The sequence below is a fragment of the Buteo buteo genome, chromosome 6 (assembly GCF_964188355.1).
Source record: "Buteo buteo chromosome 6, bButBut1.hap1.1, whole genome shotgun sequence".
In the NCBI taxonomy this organism is placed as follows: Eukaryota; Metazoa; Chordata; class Aves; order Accipitriformes; family Accipitridae; genus Buteo; species Buteo buteo.
The window spans coordinates 33,666,349-33,688,096 of record NC_134176.1 but is presented as its reverse complement, the minus strand read 5'-3'; the positions used below and the strand labels follow the sequence as shown (position 1 = coordinate 33,688,096).

The 21,748-nt window shown below is 36.7% G+C and overlaps 1 protein-coding gene across 1 annotated transcript in view; it reads left to right on the top strand.

Moving 5' to 3' along the window:
- The window catches only part of AQR (aquarius intron-binding spliceosomal factor), a 61,547-nt gene that overhangs the window by 19,195 nt on the left and 20,604 nt on the right, over positions 1 to 21,748 (top strand). The window contains exons 16-25 of the mRNA XM_075030365.1: positions 2,355 to 2,496; positions 3,265 to 3,443; positions 5,291 to 5,458; positions 5,912 to 6,081; positions 11,804 to 12,045; positions 13,206 to 13,349; positions 13,901 to 13,970; positions 16,431 to 16,541; positions 18,085 to 18,194; positions 20,740 to 20,875. Of these exons, the coding sequence (XP_074886466.1) occupies positions 2,355 to 2,496; positions 3,265 to 3,443; positions 5,291 to 5,458; positions 5,912 to 6,081; positions 11,804 to 12,045; positions 13,206 to 13,349; positions 13,901 to 13,970; positions 16,431 to 16,541; positions 18,085 to 18,194; positions 20,740 to 20,875 (1,472 nt within the window). The remainder of the gene's footprint in view (positions 1 to 2,354; positions 2,497 to 3,264; positions 3,444 to 5,290; positions 5,459 to 5,911; positions 6,082 to 11,803; positions 12,046 to 13,205; positions 13,350 to 13,900; positions 13,971 to 16,430; positions 16,542 to 18,084; positions 18,195 to 20,739; positions 20,876 to 21,748) is intronic.

Genomic DNA, 21,748 nt, shown 5'->3' with positions numbered 1-21,748 from the left:
CCTGTTTTAATGTGGATCATGACAATTTTCATTAAGAATGTGAAAATTTTAATTTGGAACATGGAATTTCCAAATAACAACTTATATCTTCAAAGACTAGTATAAAATATGTTTCTGGTTTGAGCAGTGAGTATTCCATACCCTCCTCCATGTAGTTTTGATTCAGAGGGGCTTTTCTGTAGGTATAAGCCTCAAGTTCAGCTGCTTAGCCTAGATTAGTTTTTTTGGATAAATTCTCTGTGAACAAGTACTAATGAGAAGAAAGAGATTTTTTAAATTTGACCCCTTTAGGTGGGTGGGGTTTTAGGCAACAAAGGATCTTTTTCCGAACAGATATGATACAAATGCCATCTAGAGATCTGCCCAAAAAGAGATAAAGTACTTATGTTTACTATGATGCAAGTAGTTAAAAGCTGATTCAGATTCTTCTGAATACTAGCTCTCCTGATGGGATTTATCCTTTAAAAAACCCTAACAACAAAACAACAAAAAACAGACACCCCCCCCCCCCAAAAAAAAAACAACCCACACCCAAAACCCAAAAGAAAAAAACAAAACCAGAACAAAAAAACCACACAAAACCCCACCAAAACAGGGTCCTTGCTGTAATTTCTAGGAAATCAATATATAAACCACGGTTTTTTTAAATTTTATTTTTTATTTCAGTGAACAACATATAGGTTGTTCTAATGGTCTAGAACATTCAGGTTCTTAAATACAGGTCAAGGTAGCTTTACTGTCATTCAGACCATATTGGAAGGCTGACTTTGCAGTACTTGTTCATGCACTGTGTGTTTATTTTGTGTTTTATTAGCCAAATATATTAATCACAGTATATGTATTATTGCTGGGGGGGGAAGAGAAAAAGCAGCTTATCACACCTGTGTCTGTGCTGTTTTGAGACTTTCATAATGCATTGAAGAAATTTTATTAATGGTGAAATGTAATTTTGGCAAGTAACAGCAGTTGCTAGTAGAAACACATTTCCTCCTTCTGGGGTGAATTCTTGCTATTATTGTTGGTGTATTGACAGCACTGTTGTGAAGCATTTCTGTTGCTGTCAGACTGTTACAAGTATTTTTCTATTTTGCTTCTCTTAGTTTCAGTTTACACTTTCTCTTTTTAATCTCCATGTATTCTCCAGCCCTGATTTCAAACAAGACAGTTTTGTTTTCGTGGTCTTGGGTTTTTTGTGTTCTTGAAGTAGCTAAATTCTTTTGGTCTAAAATTTAAATAAGAGTAATAATTTAGCCCAAGAAAGGTAGGAATATTGTTTCTGTTTTCTTTTAAAAAATGAAGGAAGAAGAGTATATGTCTGATAAATGCTGTGCAGCCTTAAAGAGGTATTGCTTCAGGCCCTGTCGCTTATGCATATAACTAGCTTTACAGGACAGGGTTTGTTACTTGGTCTTGGCAAATGTGTTAAGGTATTTTATCACCATGAGGCTTTCCAGAATAGAAATTGCTGTGCTCTACAGCCTTTCTTCACTGCCATTGTATCGCAGTGCATGTGAAAGCCAATATGTAGTACATATACCGGTGAAAGGTTTCAAGGATAATACTGCAAGTTACAAAAGCCTGATGCTTTCACAGATCTTAAGCATAAGTGTCAAACTGGAACATTAGTCCAGTAATGTTAAATGACTACCATGTAAATTTTCTGTAAGAAAAATTCTTATATCTAAGACTACCCTAAAGTTATGCAAGCTTTAGGACCTGTCTAGGAGTTTTAATATGCCTTGTTTAGTTAGATCTAATCTTCCCATGGTTTTCATTCTCATTTGGAAAAAAAATAATAATCTATAATCAGAACAGAAACTTTCCTCAAAAGTTGTGTATTAAAATTTGATTTCTTGGCTTAAAACTTTTTTCTACATTAATGGTTTTCATGGCTTCTAATAAACGTAAAGGATTGGAGTTAGGGAACTGTTGGATAATGCATGGGTTTTATTAGTTAACGAGCCTTTTTCATCATTACTTAATGCTGGTTTAATTGTTGCATTCCCAAAGTACCATTACTTTGCCCTACATTTGATTTTATAAAAATCAATTTTGTTGTAGTCTGAATACAGGGAAGGATTCAGTTTTTAAATAGTTCACTGTATTACTGCCAGAAGGATGAAAATTCCTTTAATCTTATGCAGGTTCATTTAGAGAAAACCTGAAAAATGTGTGCTTTTTAACGGTGTATATTTATAAAAGGAGTATTTCTTAGAATCTCCCAGGATAACAACTATGGCAGTTATAGAATAATGTGTGTATGTATTTATAAATCTGTAGAACCAATATATTAATTCACTTTTGTTTTGTTTTATCCATCAAATACCTCTTTCCTTCCACCCTTACCCACTTAGGCTGTCTTGCACTTCCCAAATTGAATCTACAGTTTCTGACTCTTCATGACTACCTGCTGAGGAACTTCAATCTTTTCCGCTTAGAGTCTACATACGAGATTAGACAAGACATTGAAGATAGTGTCAGTAGGATGAAGCCATGGTAATATTTATTAACTGATGCAAACCAGTCAGTTCAATTTCAATTGTAATCAAAGTGCATTCAAGAATGAATAACTGATAGTGTGCGTATACTAAATACATAGTAACAAATGCATTTTAAATTATTATCTAGATAGTATGTTTTATACTAACTTCTTCCATAAGGTGTTGCCATCCTGTGGGATGGTTTTGTAAGGGTCTGTCGATACGCATCCCTGAAGATGTTAAGACAGTATGTTGGATGCTAACCACCAACCTTTGTTGTGTTAAGATGGGTGAGTTAGTTTTCCAAAAGTACTAAGCCTTGGCTGAGATTATAAAATCTGGAAACTTACCACCAATTCTTCTGGTTTATGTGAGGTGTTACTGAGTACTCTTAAATTTGCTACCTACTGCCTTTTGATCCTCTTTAGATTTCAAGGGATCATTTGGTGTGATGTCTCTCATACTCAGTAGTTGCTTTTTTGTTATCTTCCCTTTTTCTTCTCTCTCTGTGAGGTGTTTGTCGTTTTTTGGGGTTTTTTAATGCCAGCATAAGTTGCCTTTGCTTCTTGAAATATAAGTCACTTCATGTTATGCTTCAGTTCTAAAATGCAGGATTATGTGAATGTTCTTCAGTAGCATGAAAAATTAAGACTTCTACTTTTGTCTTAGAGCTGACTGTGAAGTAAATTGTTTCACAGTTTAAAAAAAGAACTGAATCTGTTATCAGATAATGACTAACAAAACTTTGTTTGGTTTTTTTGTTGTTGTTGTTGGGTTTTTTTAGGTTATCGGAATATGGAGGTGTGGTCTTTGGTGGATGGGCTAGGATGGCACAACCCATTGTCTCTTTCACAGTGGTGGAGGTGGCAAAACCCAATATTGGTGAAAACTGGCCCATGCGAGTACGAGCAGATGTTACAATTAATTTGAATGTCCGAGATAACATCAAAGATGAATGGGAAGGTACTTAACGTTCTTTGAAATAAGGGGCTCAAAATAGGTGCTCATCAAAATACACTTTGATGTAATCTTTTGTTGTAAGAAAGTTTGTTTGTTTTTAATGTGGTACAGATTTGCCAATCTTAATACACTCTTTAAAAGTCAGTTACTCAAACTCCAAGTCTAAGAAGTTTATACTTTCCTAAAGTGAAGATTGAAGTTATTAAAGTATTTATACTTCCATTGGGAACATAATGTTTACTATTTCAGGCTGATGTAATTCAGTTTGCTAACTGTAAAATTTTGCCCTTTACAGGGAATGTAGAAAAGTAACTTAGTGTTTTAAATTAATATGCATGCTAATAATGTCATATTGGAAAATTAATGGGGAATGGGCTGTCTCATATACAAATGGAGAGGACAGATTTGATTTAATTCAAACAAGTGCATTTTAGTACTTTTCAGTATATTTGAATGTTGTTAGGAAGCGCTGACTGTACTGAATACTGTTTCTTGTAAGTATCCACAGGCAACACTTCTTTTGCTTGGGGAGTTGAACTTAAGTTGACCGTGTGGGCAAGTGGCACAGAAGCATGTACTTGTACTTGGATTATCAGTAAATGTCACTCCCTTCTCTTTTGTTAGAGAAACCTGTTAAATGTGCTGGAGCTGCATAGTGTGACTACAGGTCACGTAGCACAAATGCTAAAGCTGGAGAGTCTGATAAATAAACAGATACAAGTTTGAGAATGTAGATTTCTATGAAAGTAGTAAAGCTAGGAGGATGGCAGCAGACTTTGCTATACTGCAGGTAGCTATATAGTGGTGCATCTAGCTTTCGAACACCCTCTGATTTCAAAAGCAGTAATGCTTTAACTTAATCAAAACTGAGGTGAAGAATTCATGAATCATTGTCTAACATACAAAGTCTTGATGAAACTGCTTTAGGTTGGATAATATCTGGTGCATAATGAAAAATCACTTGTCTTGTGTGAAAAATACAGCATGTGTTTACTAAATTTTGAAGGTGTCTTACATCTGTGTGAATCTGTAGGTGTACTGGAGAAAAGGATTAGTGTTCAAAATTACATTAGTGAATTGGAAAAATTGCGTTTTAAACGTAGGATGTAGTTCAGCAAGGATGAATATTAAGATGCTAAACTTAAGCAAGAGCAAGTCACTGCACGAATGCATGTTGGGGGAATAACTTGTTAGGCAGTAGCTCTGCAGAATGAAAAAAGTTTGGGGTCACCATCGCTCAAAAGCAAATGTGACTCCACAGCAACACATTACTGCTGAGGGGAAAATTAAAATGCTCAATCAAGTCATATCAGGATTTATGAACTGGAATGTAGCATGGAAAACAAGTAACTTGTTTAAGTGACCTTTTACCCTGATGTTGTGCTTAGTTCTAAGCACTGCACTTAAATTGTTGTAAAAAAAAAAAAAAAGTGAAGGTTAGTCCAGAAGAAACCAATGAGAATAAGAGATTAATGACACACTACTTTTGAGATAGGACTGAAAAATATATAGGTTGTGTAACCGAAGTAAGATTATTGGGAGAAGAATAATCTTGAAATAAAAAAGTTTGTTGTCTTGAAAAAAAGCAGACAATTTCTCCTTGTCATATCTGAAGTCCTAACAGATATTAGTATGCAGGAATAGTTGAAAAGATTACAACATCCTGTGGTTCTGTATCCTCTTAAGTTATAGGCATGTTTTGAAACAGAACACATTATTCCCTAAATGGATGGGGTTTTATTTACAAGAAATTTTTGTGTATTCTATTGTGTGTATATATATATATATTAAGGAACGGATAAGGAAAATGGCATTCAATCAGATCACTGAATGTTCCTTTTTGGAATCAGGTCTGCGTAAACATGATGTCTGCTTTTTGATTACGGTACGTCCCACGCAACCTTATGGCACCAAGTTTGACCGACGACGACCTTTTGTTGAGCAAACTGGCCTGGTATATGTCAGAGGCTGTGAAATCCAGGGCATGTTGGATGAGAAAGGACGTGTTATTGAAGAAGGTATGATATACCAAAACTTGTTTGAAAGTTTGGGGTTTTTTTCTCTTTTTGTTGTTGTTCTTAACAGCCTAATCATTGACTTGCTTCTCTTTTAAGCAATGCTCATTGAATTCATTACCTACTTGAAAAAAGTACAAACTGAACAAACCAGTTCCATAAGCAGCCTGAGAAAGGTTAACTAGTTTCCTCTGGTAAAATCTGATGTAATTAGATTAATTAAATAAATCCAGTACACTTTGGTTTTAGGAATAAAATAGCTTATATTCAAGAACTCCTATTAGAAATGGGATGAAAACATGAAATAAGAATGTTTGTAACACCATGCAGAAATTAGTTTCATCATATGAATTTGTCTAAATTTCATTTCAGGAACAATTATGGATCACTTATTTGAATGATAATCTGCTTTTAGCACTCCTTCAAATTCTAATCTTACTGTTTCATTATGGGCAGGACCTGAACCCAAACCAAGGCTTAAAGGGGATTGCCGAACATACAGAGTATTTCTGGACCCAAACCAGTATCAACAAGACATGACCAATACAATCCAAAATGGAGCAGAAGATGTTTATGAGACATTTAATATAATAATGAGAAGAAAACCAAAAGAAAACAATTTCAAGGTAAAGTACTTGCTCATTGACTCTTAGGATAAGAGTTCACTGGAATATGCCAGCAGTACTGAGACATGGTCATTTTAGATGCATGTAGTTAGGCTTCTTAGGTCGTGTTGGATCACTTCAGGAAGTTAGAGCATTTCAGCTGGTGATAACTTCCCCCTGCAGGTAAGTGGTGAAGTAACTGGAAATCAGAACACTCCTACTTCACTTGAGTATATAATAAAACAATAGTTTATAATTTCAGTCTTTTAACAGGTAGCCTACTGATTAGCTGTGTTTGTCCTTTTTGAGGATTGAGGGAGTATGTGGAATGTTTGTGTTACCTGATGTAATAGTGGACTGTAGGAAAAGGAGGAGTAACTAGTCAAAAGGTGAAAACCAGAGAAACCTGTTAGCTCTTGGGAGCATCACTGTATCAGTTTCTTACTGGGCCTTAGAGGATGTCAGATGAGATTTTTTTAGCACTGATACATTTGATAGTCCTTATAGATATTGTATGCTAACTGGAGCTTTGTAGATTGAATGGTGCTTTTTTCCCTGCCCTAAAAGTTTTCACACAGTTCCAGTGCATGATTCTTTAGCATTTTACTTGGGTATTCATTGTCAGGAGAGCCTTCAAGTAATTTGGTCAGAGTTCAAAATAAACCTGTTGCTAATGCTTTATGATACTGTATATTGCCTATAAGTAATATCAAAATTATGCACACAACATTAATTCAGTTTTGCAAATAAATTCAACAAATGCTGTTTTCAGGAAGCTTATCAATACCTTAGCTTTCCTTACTCTCTGTTAAAGCAAGAAGAGGAAAGTTTTCCAGGAAAGTTGAAATGTGTGTATGAGTTTCTAGAATTGTGAATTGACATAAACTTAACTTTGGCCAAGTGGTCTGTGTTGCCCTTAGTAAACTTTTTTGATCAGGTGGCATAATTACAGAATCATAGAATCATTTAGGTTGCAAGGCAACTCTGGAGATCTAGTCCAAGCCCCCTGCTCAAGCAGAGTCACCTGGAGCAGGCTGTCCAGAACCATGTCTAGCTGGGTTTTTAATATCTCCAAGAATTAAGAATCCAAAACTTCTCTGGGCAGCCTCTTCTGGTGCTGAATTGTCCTCACAGTAAAAAGAGTGTTTTCTTGTGTTCAGATGGAATTTAATGTCTGTTAATTTGTGCCCATTGTCTCCTGTCCTGTCACTGGACACTACTGAGAAGAGTCTGGCTCCTTCATCTTCATTTCCTCCTATCAGGTATTTATCACATTGATATGATACCCCGAGCCGTCTCTTTTCCAGGCTGAACAGTCTCAGCTCTCTTGACCTCTTCTTATATGAAAGATGCTCCAGTCCCTTAATCATCTTTGTGGCCCTTGCACTGGACTTGCTCCAATAACTCCATGTCTTTTTTTTTTTATTGAGGACCCTAGAACTGCACACAGTGCTCCAGATTCAGGGTTAGTAAGCAATTCAGAGGAACCTGGAGAAGCTTGAGAAGTGGGCCCATGTGAACCTCATGAGGTTCAACAAGGCTAAGTGCAAGGTCCTGCACCTGGGACAGGGCAACCCCCAGTATCAATACAGGCTGGGGGTGAATGGATTTGAGAGCAGCCCTGCAGAGAAGTACTTCAGGGTACTGGTGGATGAAAAGCTGGACATGAGCCACCACTGTGTGCTTGCAGCCCAGAAAGCCAGCTGTATCCTGGGCTGCATCAAAAGAAGCATGGCCAGCAGGTTGAGGGAGGTGATTCTTCCCCTCTGCTTTGCTCTGATGAGATCCCACCTGCAGTACTGTGTTCAGCTCTGGAGTCCTCAGTACAAGACAGACATGGACCTGTCGGAGTGGGTCCACAGGAGGGCCACAAAAATGATCAAAGGGCTGGAACACCACTCCTGTGATGAAAGGCTGAGAGTTAATGTTGCTTGGCCTGGAGAAGAGAAGGGTCTGGGGAGACCTTATTGCGGCCTTTCACTACTTAAGGGGGACTTACAAGAAAGATGGGGACAGACTTTTTAGCAGGGCTTGTTGCGGTAGACAAGGGGTAATAGTTTTAAACTAAAAGAGGGTAGATTCGGGCTAGATAAAAGGAAGAAATTTTTTACAATGAACATCGAAACACTGGAACAGGTTGCCTGGAGAGGTGGTAGATACTGTGTCCGTGGAAACATTCAAAGTCAGGTTGGATGGGGCTCTGAGCAACCTGATCTAACTGAAGATGTCCCTGCTCAATGCAGGGGGGTTGGACTAGATGACCTTTAAAGCTCACTTCCAACCCAAACCATTCTATGATGCTATGATTCAGCCTCAACAGTGCCGAGCAGAGAGGAAGGAGCACCTCCCTTGACCTGCTGGCAACTTCCTAAAGCAGCACAAGATACTGTTGGCCTTTTTTGCTGTGAGGGTACATAATTTTGTATACCTGAAAATATTTCTTGTATGCGTGCTTAGTTTCTTTGCTGTTAGATCATTTAGACCTTTGAATCCTTAATGTTGCTTGAGTTTTCCATTATGAAAATGCAACATAAACAAAAAACTGCTTTTCTTTTGGTGCCTTAAAATCATGCATTGCATAATTGAAGTGATTTTCATTTTAAAGGATTCTGCAGCAAGTTCTGTGCAGATGGATGAAGAGGGAGGCAGGAAGAATTGTGACTTTTTCTTTCCTGTATTTGGAAAGATGCCTCTAGTGTAAAACAATAGCTTGCAGTCTGCACAGAGCATTCTGGTGCCATCCAGCTGTGGTACAGTGGAAGTACTTCACAGAGTCCTTTATAACTTTACATTAACAATCAGTTCTGGGTTGGTTTTTTTTAATGTTATGCATCTGCGGCAGGTTCATTTTACATTATAAGTACAAATGCTCTCAGCCAAAGCCTGTTGGTGTGCCAGCACTATAGATGTGTTTTTTATTCACGTATGTATGCGCTTTTGTGTAGTCAGAAGGAAAGTGCTGCAGTGAATACTTAAGCTTGCTCAGCATTACTGTTAGATGTGAGTGTAGCTTTCAAATTTGTACTGTGTGCTTGCAGCTAATTTACAGGCAAATCGCAATGCAGACCATTCTATGCTGGTTTTTACTTAAGTATCATGTATTCATTTGTCAAGACAAACTAAGATATTTCCAGATCTATTGCATCGCTACCAGTTTGGGTGCAAGTGTTCCATGTAATTTGCAAAGCCTTCTAACTTCAGCTGGATAAAAGAAAACAAGGTATCACTGTTTAGTGTTGATAGTGTATTGAGCAGATAGAAGGCAGCTTGAAGTTTTAAGCTGAGCTTGTAGGAGAGAAGACAACAGAACTCTTGTGCAGTCTTAGTAAATTAAGCAGATGAGACTGCAGGGGAAGTGCAAATACAATGTGTTTGCTGGAGGTGACACCACTATGTCACTACAGTTGGTCAGCAGTGTTAGTTCTTACAAGAACTAATTTACTATTTTTACATGTATACGTGTTAATTTTTGAAAAGCTGAAGCGAAGTTTTTGTGGTGTAAAAACAGCACATTGGCTATTAGGGACATATTTCTTAAACTTTCCTCTGAAAAACTGATCATTTAGATTTAGAAATGCTACCTGAAGAAGCCACATTTTTCAATTTATTTGTGCTTTTCTTAGCACAAATTTATTACACTATGCTTAATATACATTTAAGCTGGAAACACTTGTTTTATATTTGCAACAAAAATATAAATATTCTTAGTTAATATGGGACTTGTCCATCAGTATATCTTGGGCCTTTGAAGTAATTGGAGAACCTTCAGGCTTCAGAAATTAAGTGCAGGACCTCTCTGGTCCTGCAGGTCACATACTAAAATGTTTGTAAGACCAAGAGCAAGAAGAAATAAACTACATGCCTTGGAGAGCCAATGGGAGAGGAGGTTTCTGCAGTGGCTTGTAGGCATCAGGTAAGATACTTTGAGCCATCCCCTTTATTATAAAATGGGGCTGAGCTTCAGAGTATACTTTGTGTCACAGTGATACTTTATGCCAGCTGTATTATCCCACACAGGTTCACTTCTTCTAACAGCTGGGAATTTGACTATCCAGAGGTTCCTGTACAAGGAGAGACCTGCTATGATATGTTTCCTTGGTACGAGAATTAAATTTGAAATGGCAGGAGCCATTCTACTGTTGGACAATCAAGCACCCTTTTTAGATAAGGAAAGGACGGAGCATATAACTTTACATCAATCATAAATTTTATAGTGCTAAGTTGCCTTTGAGTTAATAACTTTATAGAGCTATCACAGAATCCACAGCGTGGTTGAGATTGGAAGGAACAGAATTACAGATTTACAGAATGGTTGAGGTTGGAGGGACCTCTGGAGATGATCTAGTCCAAGCCCTGCTGAAACCAGAGTCAGCTAGAACAAGTTGGTCAAGATCTTGTGACTTTGAACAGTTGGAATTGGATATCTCTAGTGATGGAGACTGTATAACCTGTTCCAGTGTTTAATTACCCATACAGGAAAAACTTTTTCATGTATTTAAGTGGAATTTCCTGTATCTCAATTTGTGTCCATTGCCTCCTGTCCTTTCACAGGGCACTACTGAGAGGAGCCTGGGTCCATTGTCATTAATTCCTCCCATTGTTTTTTTTAATACAGACTGATAAAATTCTTCACCACCCCTTGAGTCTTCTCTTCTTGAGGCTAAACAATCCCAGCTCTCTCAGCGTCTCATAGAGCAGATTCTCCCATCCCTTAATCATCTTAGTGGCCCTTTGCTGGACTCATTCCAGTACGTCTGTCTTCTGTCCTGAGGAGCCCAGCATTGGACACGGCACTCCAGATATGGTCTCACCCATGCTGAGTAGAGGGCAAGAATCAGAACCTTTATAGAGGTTGACTGCTTAAGCAGGAATGATGATCACATTACTTTGATTCCTTGAATGATACAACACAAGCAGGAAAAGCACAGAGAATCCTACCCTTTGGAGCTGGATATGTAAATTTAGACTATCAGAATAAAATTCCATACTTTGTTTTGGCTGACTATTCTTAACAAGATTGGAATTTGGAAGATGTGTATTATATCCTGGTCTGGACTGCTGATGCCCTATCTTTGACATCCATTTGTGTCCGTGTTTGTTGGTGTAGTAAGTTGGAGGATCTGGAAATCAGTGCAGATTTCAGATCCTGTGTTTCTTCTGCTAAAGAGCAGAGGGTCCTAATACCAAGTTTCAAGTACGGTGGTTGTTGGAAGACTTGCCACTGAAGTAGCCCTTTAACAGGAAGGCTAAAGTTCAGCTACCTCTTAGTTAAAATGCACACACCCTGTGCAAGCCCAGGGTCTGAGGCACTGGTGTTTTCATGGGAGGGGGAAAGGAGAGAAGATACTGTTATAATCACAGATGAGTAGAGAGATTAGTTTGGGAATGAAGAGCAAGCTTTTGGAGGGAAACTTAAGCTGGCTGCAGGGATGAAATTTATAGGGTTAAAAGAGAAACATTAAGCTGCATGAGGGTCTTTTATGCCCCCCCCCCCCCAGGTGTTCTGGGATGAAAACTTTACTGATGATTATGGTCCTCTTTAAGAACTATATAGTTTGACACTAGTGTTTTGTTGCATATATACACTATATATATTGACTCCATCTGACCAAACACCTGTCGATTAAAGACTGTTGTATGCTAGCATCTTAGAATAGACTTGATTAGTCTTCAGTATCTCATGTTTTCTTGGTAAAAAGTCAATCTCTCCAATCATATTGTTTTCTATTTTTCTGATTTGCAGGCTGTTCTGGAGACTATTAGGAATTTGATGAACACAGATTGTGTTGTTCCTGACTGGCTACATGACATCATTCTTGGATATGGAGATCCAAGCAGTGCACACTATTCAAAAATGCCAAATCAGATTGCAACTCTGGATTTTAATGACACTTTCCTGTCCATTGATCACTTAAAAGCTAGCTTTCCTGGATACAACATTAAAGTGACTGTTGACAATCCTGTTCTGCAAATACCCCCCTTCAGGTGATCTCAAAATTTCAAATACTGCTGGCTTGATATTCTTGCTGAAGTGTGTTGTCAAGTGGAGTTGAGTTCAGTTGTTGAAGGGATGTTCTCTTTCTTTTAAGAAAAAGACTTCAGCAATTGAGTTTCACAGTGCATAGCATTGGAGAATAGTTTCTTCACCTGGACTGAAGAAACTATATCTCTTTTCCCTTAAAAGTTAATGAGAATTGAAATATGTTTCCTTTTGAAGGAATAGATCTGACTGGGGCTAAAAGATGGCTTCCTTCCCCTTCCTGCACAAGTCAGCTCTTACCATGGCCAAATTGAATCTTGAAAAGCAGGGAGGTAATCTTCCATGCTTTTTTGAAACACTGGATGTAGAATATGTGTGGAGAAGACACTAACACTATAAGATGATATAAAAATAGTCTGAAGGTATCAAGACAAGATACCACGCACAATTTCCCTCGATGACCTAGTGTTCATTTTCAGTTCATAGATTAAAATACAGATATTCCTATTTATGAAGAGCTATTGCTCTTCCTACTTCTGCATTTGTCCTGTAAAGAGACTAAGATTATTGCTGTTAAAGTTGTCTGCATTGTTATCTCAAGATAATTGGATAGCCATTGGAATTCCTTCACTGTGATTTGTTTCTGAATTAGAGAAGCTTGCTAACATGCTACGGAGGGCTACAAAAAAAATTGAAATGGGAAGATAAAAGGCTTCATGTGCTAGAGCAGTTTAGAACATTGACATATCTTCTGTATTAAAAAAAAAGTGTGCATCAGTTCTAGAACAAACTGAAGTTATTACTGCTGAACATATAGTGCTGGTGGCTTTCTATTATAACTTTACTCCTGTCCCTTCCATTTTCATTTCTGAACTCTTTGCCTCCAGTGTTTTTCCAGCTGGTTCTCAGCACTGCTCCTAGATTTTCAAAAAGACCACTTTTGATATACTTTTTGTCAAATATGCTTTCTTAAAATCAGCTTCATCAGTTTATTTGTCATTCTTTTCTTTATCCTCATTAATACTTCGTTGTTTGCAACTCATGTTTCCCTATTGTGTGAAAGTTTGTCTTAATGGGGACAAAAAAATCTTTTTGTATAAACTTCTAAGACAGTCTGGTATCATAGTGAACGTGTTGAAGTGTAGTCTTAAATTATGTGTTACAGGATAACTTTCCCAATAAAGGGAGGCAAAGGAAAGAAAAGAAAAGAGGATGGGAATGAAGAAAAACCTGAAGAAGCTAAAACACTGATTGTAGAGCCTCATGTCATTCCAAACAGGGGACCATATCCATATAATCAACCAAAACGGTAATAAATGGATGAGAACTTGTTTACAAATGGTGATACATGCATAGCAGTTAATTTTCAGAAATACTTAAAAAATAATGTTGTTGATTGTAAACAGAATGTCATTTTGATTTCATTACCAAAAGAAGACTTGAATATGAGGCTGTTTTGTTTTATATTTAAATCAAACTATTCTATTATTACCTCTCTGTTAAAAAATTTCCTTGAAGAACAATGAGAAATACTGTCTCTTAGTATTGTGTCAAGACTTGTCATACCTAAATAATTTGACAGCATTCTGAGCAAATAATAATTAAAGACAGTCTTTTCAATGGGATGATTTTGTTGTCACCTGACCAACGTGATTTACTGTCTTGCTTAGAAATTGCAAGATTGCCGTGTCTATAAAGGTAGTTTTAATATTGGTTTAATTTATATAAGAGTTTGCAAGCATGTAGTTCTGGAGAAACTTGTCGCCAATGAATTTAAATCAAACTTGTTAAAACAATTTCTTTTATCAAAACTGTTGGCAAAATCTATCAATTCTCTGTTCTTGTTTTGCTTTGTTACAGCAATACAATTCAATTTACCCATACCCAGATTGAAGCTATACGTGCAGGAATGCAGCCTGGGCTGACTATGGTAAGAATATTTTTAAGGGTTTTATACTCTTATTTATTTGATTCTGGCTTTAGGTACATTCAGTGAAATACCAGTAATGCCCATTTCTGTAGCCTTCCTGAGGTTACTTCTATTAATAGTTTAAAAATATGGAAAATTAACATATTCATGTTCATGTTCATTCATGTTCAACATCCTCCCATCTTCACAAAATCATACAGAAACACATTTGATCTCTGTATAATAGTATTCTGTGTTTCAGTGGCTGAAGTCTTTCCACAACAACTGAATTTACTTTTTCAGTGGTTGGATTGCTAGTTTTAGACTGTAAAGCTCTTGCCACGTCTGCTGTTTTTAGCTGTTTTAAATTACTTGCATCATTTTCGTTCGATCTAACTCCGTTAAAGGAAATGAAAGTCATTGAATTGTCTTCAGGGAGCTTTTTTCTGCTGTCTTGTGAAATGTAATGTGCAATCCTTTATATCCTATTGAATTCTAGAACTAAGAAGTTGCAAACCAAACCAAAGCTGTAGATTTGTTATGAAAATAATTTCTGATCAGTGAGTTTCTGCAAAGGTCATTAAGGTTTACCACTCTCAGTTAGACTTTGACTGCAAGTACCTGTCTCCCAATGAAGTACAGTCTATCCTGGTAGTGACTCAGTGGAATATCTGAATGACTTTTCTCTGATACTCCTAATTTCTTCTTGCTCTATATAGGCAATAATGCTAATTTTTAGGGTTTTGTATTGGTATTCATTAGTACCATAATCTTCCTCCTCCCCTTCCTCCTTATGTTTTACCACTCCCTATACACTCTGTAGCTAGCACACAAAAGATAAAAGGCAAAGGAAAAAATAAACTTCATTAGAATTGTATGCCTTTTGTCCCTGCCTGCCTAAGTGTGCTGAAATTAGTAGCGTTGTAAATGTTACCTGAGTTCTTGGCAGTGTTTTTGAGTGTAGTATGTTTTCTAGTAGAACACAGCAGAACTTTCTGGTTGTTATAGAGTATCAATGTTAAGATCTATTTAGAAATGAAAGCTCTTTTTTTGAATGCTGTGGAAATGCCACGGTGATAGATGCTTTAAATTTGGCTATTAAACAATGTTGGAAGGGGGTTTTTGGAATGATTTGAACTGCTGGGTTTTACATAATTAGAGTGTTTGTCTAAGATACCCACATGGGTGTGTAGGAGTGTTGTTTTATATCAGTAGCATTGTCAATAAGAAAGAAGATTGAGAAATTAAAATCTTCATCACCATTTTGTAGTGTATAATAGAGACCCCCTCTCTAGTACTTTGTGTCTTAAAGTTACCTAGTTTTTATTTTGTCTTTTTTTTAATAGTATTGCATACTGTTCATTAGTATCATGTGTATCTTGTATAATGCATTACAAACTACCATCTACCTCACTTTTGGAGGGCTTTAAAGAAGATAAGTAACTTCCTGTGCCTGGTACTCCAGCTTTCATAAATATTTGAGATGTTCATTTATATAATTTGAACTTTTCTACTAAAACTGAATTTGTTTATGTTTTAAGAGGTTAGAGAATGAGAGTTTGTTAGGTCAAAAAACAGTGATGAAGTCAGCTTTTTGTTTTTGAGGATGTATTTCTGATTTTTTTTCTTATTGCATCACCCACTTTTTTTTCAGGGAAAGAAGGCAGACTGATAAAATATTTACATAATACAGGCCTATGTTTTATTTTCTGTCATTATGTCATGTATTTCTGTCTAATATTTTTGAGAATTACAATCTTACTTGCTTTTGAATCCAGTAATCAATGAGATTCATTAAATAAAGCAAGTGTGATTTCATAGCAATTCGTAATTTTATGTCTCGATACATATGAAACCTGCTATTCTGTGCTTCTTAATGCTGAGCAAATTACTTTAAGATGCTTTATAATACTTGGATACTTTTAAAATTTCTCAGGTGTCAATTTTGGAATGTTATTGGTATAATTAAGCCTATAAACCCATTAGATGTCAGCATTATTTCTATATCATCAGTTGTAGATTTTCTGAGTAAATAAAAAGATTGGAATCTTTTTTCTGTTCTTTACATCTGCCTCACCTTACTTTCTTTGCAATCGTGTGTTTTGATGCTCTTTTCACTATTTCCCTTATGTTTAGGCTGTCCTGAGGTTAAAAAGCCTTTTTTTTTCTGAGGAGGTCTGTTTTCATGGGTTGTGAAACATAATAGTACTTCATATGCTGGATTACCATATTCCTCTTAGGCAGGAATCTGCATTAGCATTGGGCTAAGTCTTTCATGGTACATGTATGTGTTCTTGAAATTCACAGAAGCCAGCAAGAAATTGTACATGAAACAGATTTTTTTTGTTGTTGTTAATATATGATGTCAGTGTCTTGAGATTGTTCTGGTTTTTTCCCAACTGGCTATATTTCTGTATTGTGCAATATTCTGATAAATTGTGTGTTGATATTTTGACAACAATTTGTTTGTTTGTTTTTTAGGTAGTGGGTCCACCTGGTACTGGAAAAACTGATGTAGCAGTCCAGATAATATCCAATCTTTATCATAATTTCCCAGAACAACGAACTCTTATAGTTACCCACTCTAATCAGGTAAAGTGTCAGTCATGTAGGAAATTTTCCTGTAATTAAAACCAAGAACAGCAGCAGATATTGAGATCAGTAGTTTGGCAATTGCAACTGTCTCTTAACAATGAAAACTTGAGTTGGCTTGTGTGCAATTTTGCCAGTTTCATAATGTTTGTAGTTCTGAGCGATTTATGAGAAGTTTTCAATATATTTAACTGGTTGGGGATAGAAATTAGGAGGTATTTTGAAAAAGTACCTGCATAGTCCTTACAGTTGCACATTCACTGCATGCAAGCCAGATTTTTGCTAACTAGCTTTCTCAGACTCTGTGCTTCATGCTTTTAAGGGAAGGCCTCTTCAGCTGAATGCTTGCTTCCCATTCATAAGAAATGGAGTCTGCCTCTTAATTCTCAAGCATATATAAAATAAGAATAATAATGGTAAAAGTCTTAAAGATTCTTACTCTAAATCTGCATCTGGTTTGGAAGGATTTGTTTGGAAACCAGGGTCATCTATTTCCTGGTCTCCCTAATTAGCCTAGCCTAGCTCAGTTATGAGGTATTTTAACTGAACATACTGCTTTGAAAACTTTTCATCTTTTTCCATCAAAGCAAGATCAAGCACTTAGGCTGTTGATCAAAGAATGGTGGATGGGGCTTCATTTTGGTGAGGAGTTACAACCTGAAATATTATAGGCTAGTGTACAGTGGGTTGCGGGAGAGTAACAGGTAGTGAAATTGAGAGAAAGGGTTGAGAGCATGTCCGTTGAGGAGAAAAGGAAGGAAATAATTCAAGGCAGGTAGGAGACTCTTCTTACCAGACAAGACTTATGTGAGAACATGAACTTCAATTGCAGTTCAGGAAATAAATTATATCTCAGCAGGGTTTGTTCCCTGTGCATTGATGCTGTACTTGTAACAGGTTTTGCATGACTTCCAGCAGACTTGAAGTTCAGGTGGAGCTTGCTCATGTTTATTCTTAGTTTCATTATTTGATGATCCAGTGCTTATAAACTTAATCCTTTGCAAAACACTGAATTGGACAGTTGATATTAAGCTGTTAGGGAATTGAAGAGTTTAAGGCAGGAGACATAGCACACCTTGAAGTTTAGTTCAGCAAAACTTACTTATCCATATGGAATAGAGTCTCAGCACCTGCCAGTCAGTACCAGATCACACTCTTCTAATGTACAGTAAAAGTTAAATGGTTTAAAGTCATTCAACAAAATCAATGTTTGCAAAGTGTGCTTCTTTATATAATAATAATAGCTTTATCAACTAAATTAACTATGTGATAGAATAAAATCTTAAAATCATTTCAAAATCATAAAATAAAATTTAATTGTTATATGAAGTATGCAAATACAAGCATTTTAGTAGGCTAATTTCCTTCTTGTCAAGGTTAAGAGCTCTAGTTTCACTATTAACGTCATGTTTGCTTTGGCTTCCATTTATACCAAAATAGGCGTAATTTCCTAGCTGGCTTACCACTAAGTCTTCAGTTTTCCTCTGCAAGAGCCTCTGAATTTCTAAAAACTACCTTTTCTCCTGTTCTTGTCAATCTTTAGGCCTTGAACCAACTGTTTGAAAAAATCATGGCCCTAGACATTGATGAGCGCCACCTCCTGCGTCTGGGTCATGGAGAAGAGGAATTGGAGACGGAGAAAGATTTCAGCAGGTGAGGAAGGTGGTGCTAATGATAAACTTGATTGCATAAACTTTGTAGCAAGATGTATGTGCTGAATCCATTCTACCTCCCTTGTAAATGAGCAAGGAGCTGTGCTTGACACATTTTACCTTTCTCCTATTATTGAATCCCAGTAATGCAGAGTGCACTTGTTTTCAATACAGGGTTAAGTAATTTTGGTTCTTACTCAGCAGAGAAACTGTGTTCCCTTGAGAATCCAAAGGTGGAATCAGGCAGCTGCTTGTTTACAAACTCAACTGCTTGAATAAAAGTAGTTCATTATATTCTGGGCCCATATACACTTTATAGAATTAATCCATTTGTGAGAGGAAGTTGAATAATAAATGTAGGTTTTTGCAGTTAATGAGTTTTTTGTACAAATATTATATCACTTCTACTGGCATGGTGAATATTGCATTAATAAATATAACCATGAAATTAAACTTTCTGCTTTTAATTCTTCAGAATTTTGCTTAACTACAAAGTTGCTTATTTCATAGGTAAATAACACATTTTGAAGAGTACATACATAAGGAAAGCTGTCAACTCTGTATCAGTACAAAGACTTAAGAACCTGTTCTTGTAAATATTTGTACGTTTGTTATGTGTTAGTCCAATTGATGTCAGTTGGATTACACACATTAATAAATGTGAGCTGGGTTATAATGGTTGTGCACTGGAAATAACTGAACTGTCCCAGTACTGGCTTATTATAGCAATACTTTGACTTCAAAAGCTGTAGTAAAAATTATATATAGTCACTAGAAGCTACCCATATATGCACAGCTGAGTTTCATTTAGTAAGATAAATACCTGTGATTTTATTTTTTTTTTTTTTAGTGAAATGATGCTGTGGCAGATATTTGTTTAGTGGTATTCATGGTTAAGTATATTCCTGGAACAGCAGTGCTCATCATTAAAAGGAGTTTTCTTTGAGACTCTCTACATTGTCTATTTTCATTCTTTTTCAACGTAACTCCAGACCTACAAGACATTACTGCAAGTCCTATGGGTTCTGGCAGTTTGGTAGGGAAGGATAAGGGTTGAGGAATATATTTGAAGGTGGGCTGCACTACTGTGAAAAGAGAAGTTTACTTCCCATATTCATTTTGTTTGGTTTTAGGTAGCTTTTAAGTTAATGATTTTTCTGTGTCAGGCTGGTTTAGAGGGCACAGTACTGCTTAAGGAATTTCTGCTGCTTGCAAGCTTCGTGTTCCTTTTTTGCTCTCTCTGCAGGCACAGCCAAGTGGGGCAGGGGGCATAAGAATGTAAGGTGGACAGGAGCTGATTAAACTGGTACTGTCACTTAAACACAAAGGGAATCACAGCTAAAGAAAATTTTTGTAGCGATGAACAAATACTTAAAAGAGAACATATGACTTCAATTGTGAGAAATAAGAGGATGTTGGAAGTGTGAGGAAAAAAAACCACAACTGGTTGCAGTCACTTGTAATTATAATGGATTAGTTTGTTGAAGAAAAACTAGTATTCCAAGGATCTTAATTGTCATAGTTCCTGAAGAACCTGTTTTTTCCAGCTGTGAACAATATTGTGTTCAGTTGTGTCTTAGTAAATTCAAATCTCTAGCTTTAACTACTCCCACCCTTTTAAATAAGACAGTAGAACCCATTGTGATTACCAGGGATTGTGTCATTTCTTTTTCTGTGCAGAAAGCATATTTTATGAGTAGTAAGTTTAATAAGTACTTGAAAGTTAGCCTTTATTTACTTTTGAGCTTTTAACTACATCTGCATTTTTGAAAGTGTTCTGTTCCTCTCACTTCTTTAATTCCACCCATTTATACCACTGTTTAATTTGTTTTCTTTTTTAGAAAATGTGATTCATTGATTTTTTTTGTTGTTGTTCTTGTACTGCTTCTGAGAGTGGGGGGAGTGCATGGAATAAGAAATTGATTTTTTTAAAGGAGAAAAATTGGGCTTGAATTGTTTAGGAGGAGGAAGAATGGAAGGAATAGGTTACAAACTAATCATAAAAGTCATAAAAGTTACTCAACAGGCAGCTATGAGTACAGGATCCAGACCTGTCTGTTAAGGTGGGCTAATCATTAGTGCAAGACACTTTGTGTATTGCCAAAGTCAGCCAGTCTTATCATACTGAAACTTCCAGTATAGGTTCTATTTATGATGGTCCATACACTTGTTACACAAATACAAGCAAGTTATACGTGTAGTGTATCATAGTTCCTAAACAGTACTCGGAAGTAATGTTTTTCTTCTTTACAGGTACATCATGAGAATGTATTATTAACACTTATGAAACTTTTGTTGAAGTGATAGGATAAAAGGAGCTTTTTCTACAGTAATGGCTCTTGCATGGCTTTGTAAACTATTAGGGCTCAACTGATAGAAATAGTCAGCATGTAGCAAATTCTTGCTTTTTTGGAACTGGGTAGTAGTTGTGGGTTTTGAGGGGGTAGTGTTGGGGTTTTTTGTGGACTCTCATGATACTTAAATGAAACAGTTTTGAGTTAAAAATATTTGAATATGAATTATGTTATATTTAATCCATTTTGTAGGTATGGAAGAGTTAATTATGTGCTGGCTCGAAGACTTGAACTTCTGCGAGAAGTTGGACGATTGCAAGAGAGTCTTGGAGTCCCAGGAGATGTTTCTTACACTTGTGAAACAGCTGGACACTTTTTCTTATACCAAGTAAGGACTGAAATACTTCTGCAGAGACTATATGACCTCAATATGTTATGAAACACTTTGTAAATATTTGAGTGAATTTTTCAGAATTGGGTCTAAAAAAACCCACATTTTCTTTGGTGGTTCAAAATACAATAACAGCTAAAGCTATAATTGCAACATTACTTACATGCATTGCTATTGTTTTAAATCCTGCCTGATGACTCACCAATTGGAAGGCCAGCATTGCTACTCTTTATGGCTGCTGGCAAAGATTCTAACCTGAAGTTTCTCCTTCAAATAGGAAAATCTGTGGGCAGCTTTACATTTTGGACAAGCATTAGAGCAGCTACTTGATAGTCCTGCTAGAACGCTTTTATGGTGTTAAATGCCAATGTGAAATCGGATGCATAGTATACAAAACGGTGGTTTTCTGTATATTGTATATCCCTCATTTCCCTTCCATGTATTTTTCAGTGACATGGTCTACTTTAGCAATTAGTGTGGCTTCAGCAGACTTGTACAGCGGTACTTAGGATCAAATGCATACGCTGTATATGTTTTTACAGAAGTTAGTCTGGGCTAGCTATGGTGTGGGCCTAAACATTAAATGGACATTAGGTGTTGGAGAGTGCTAGGAGCACTGCTAGAGCTCATCTTCTGGTTCAATATTCTCCCAAAGGAATCCCACTCGGTATTTAAAGTACTGTAAGTGGAGGTAAGCAAGAGATTTGCTTCTTTGTTGGGTTTATGTGGCAAGGTTTTGGTAGCAGCAGGCTGCAGGGGTGATCTCTGAGAAGAGACGAGGGGCCGCCCTGTGCTGGACACAGCCAGCTCCAACAGACCCACTGCTGGCCAAAGCTGAGCCCATCAGTGTCACTGGTGGTGCCTCTGTGA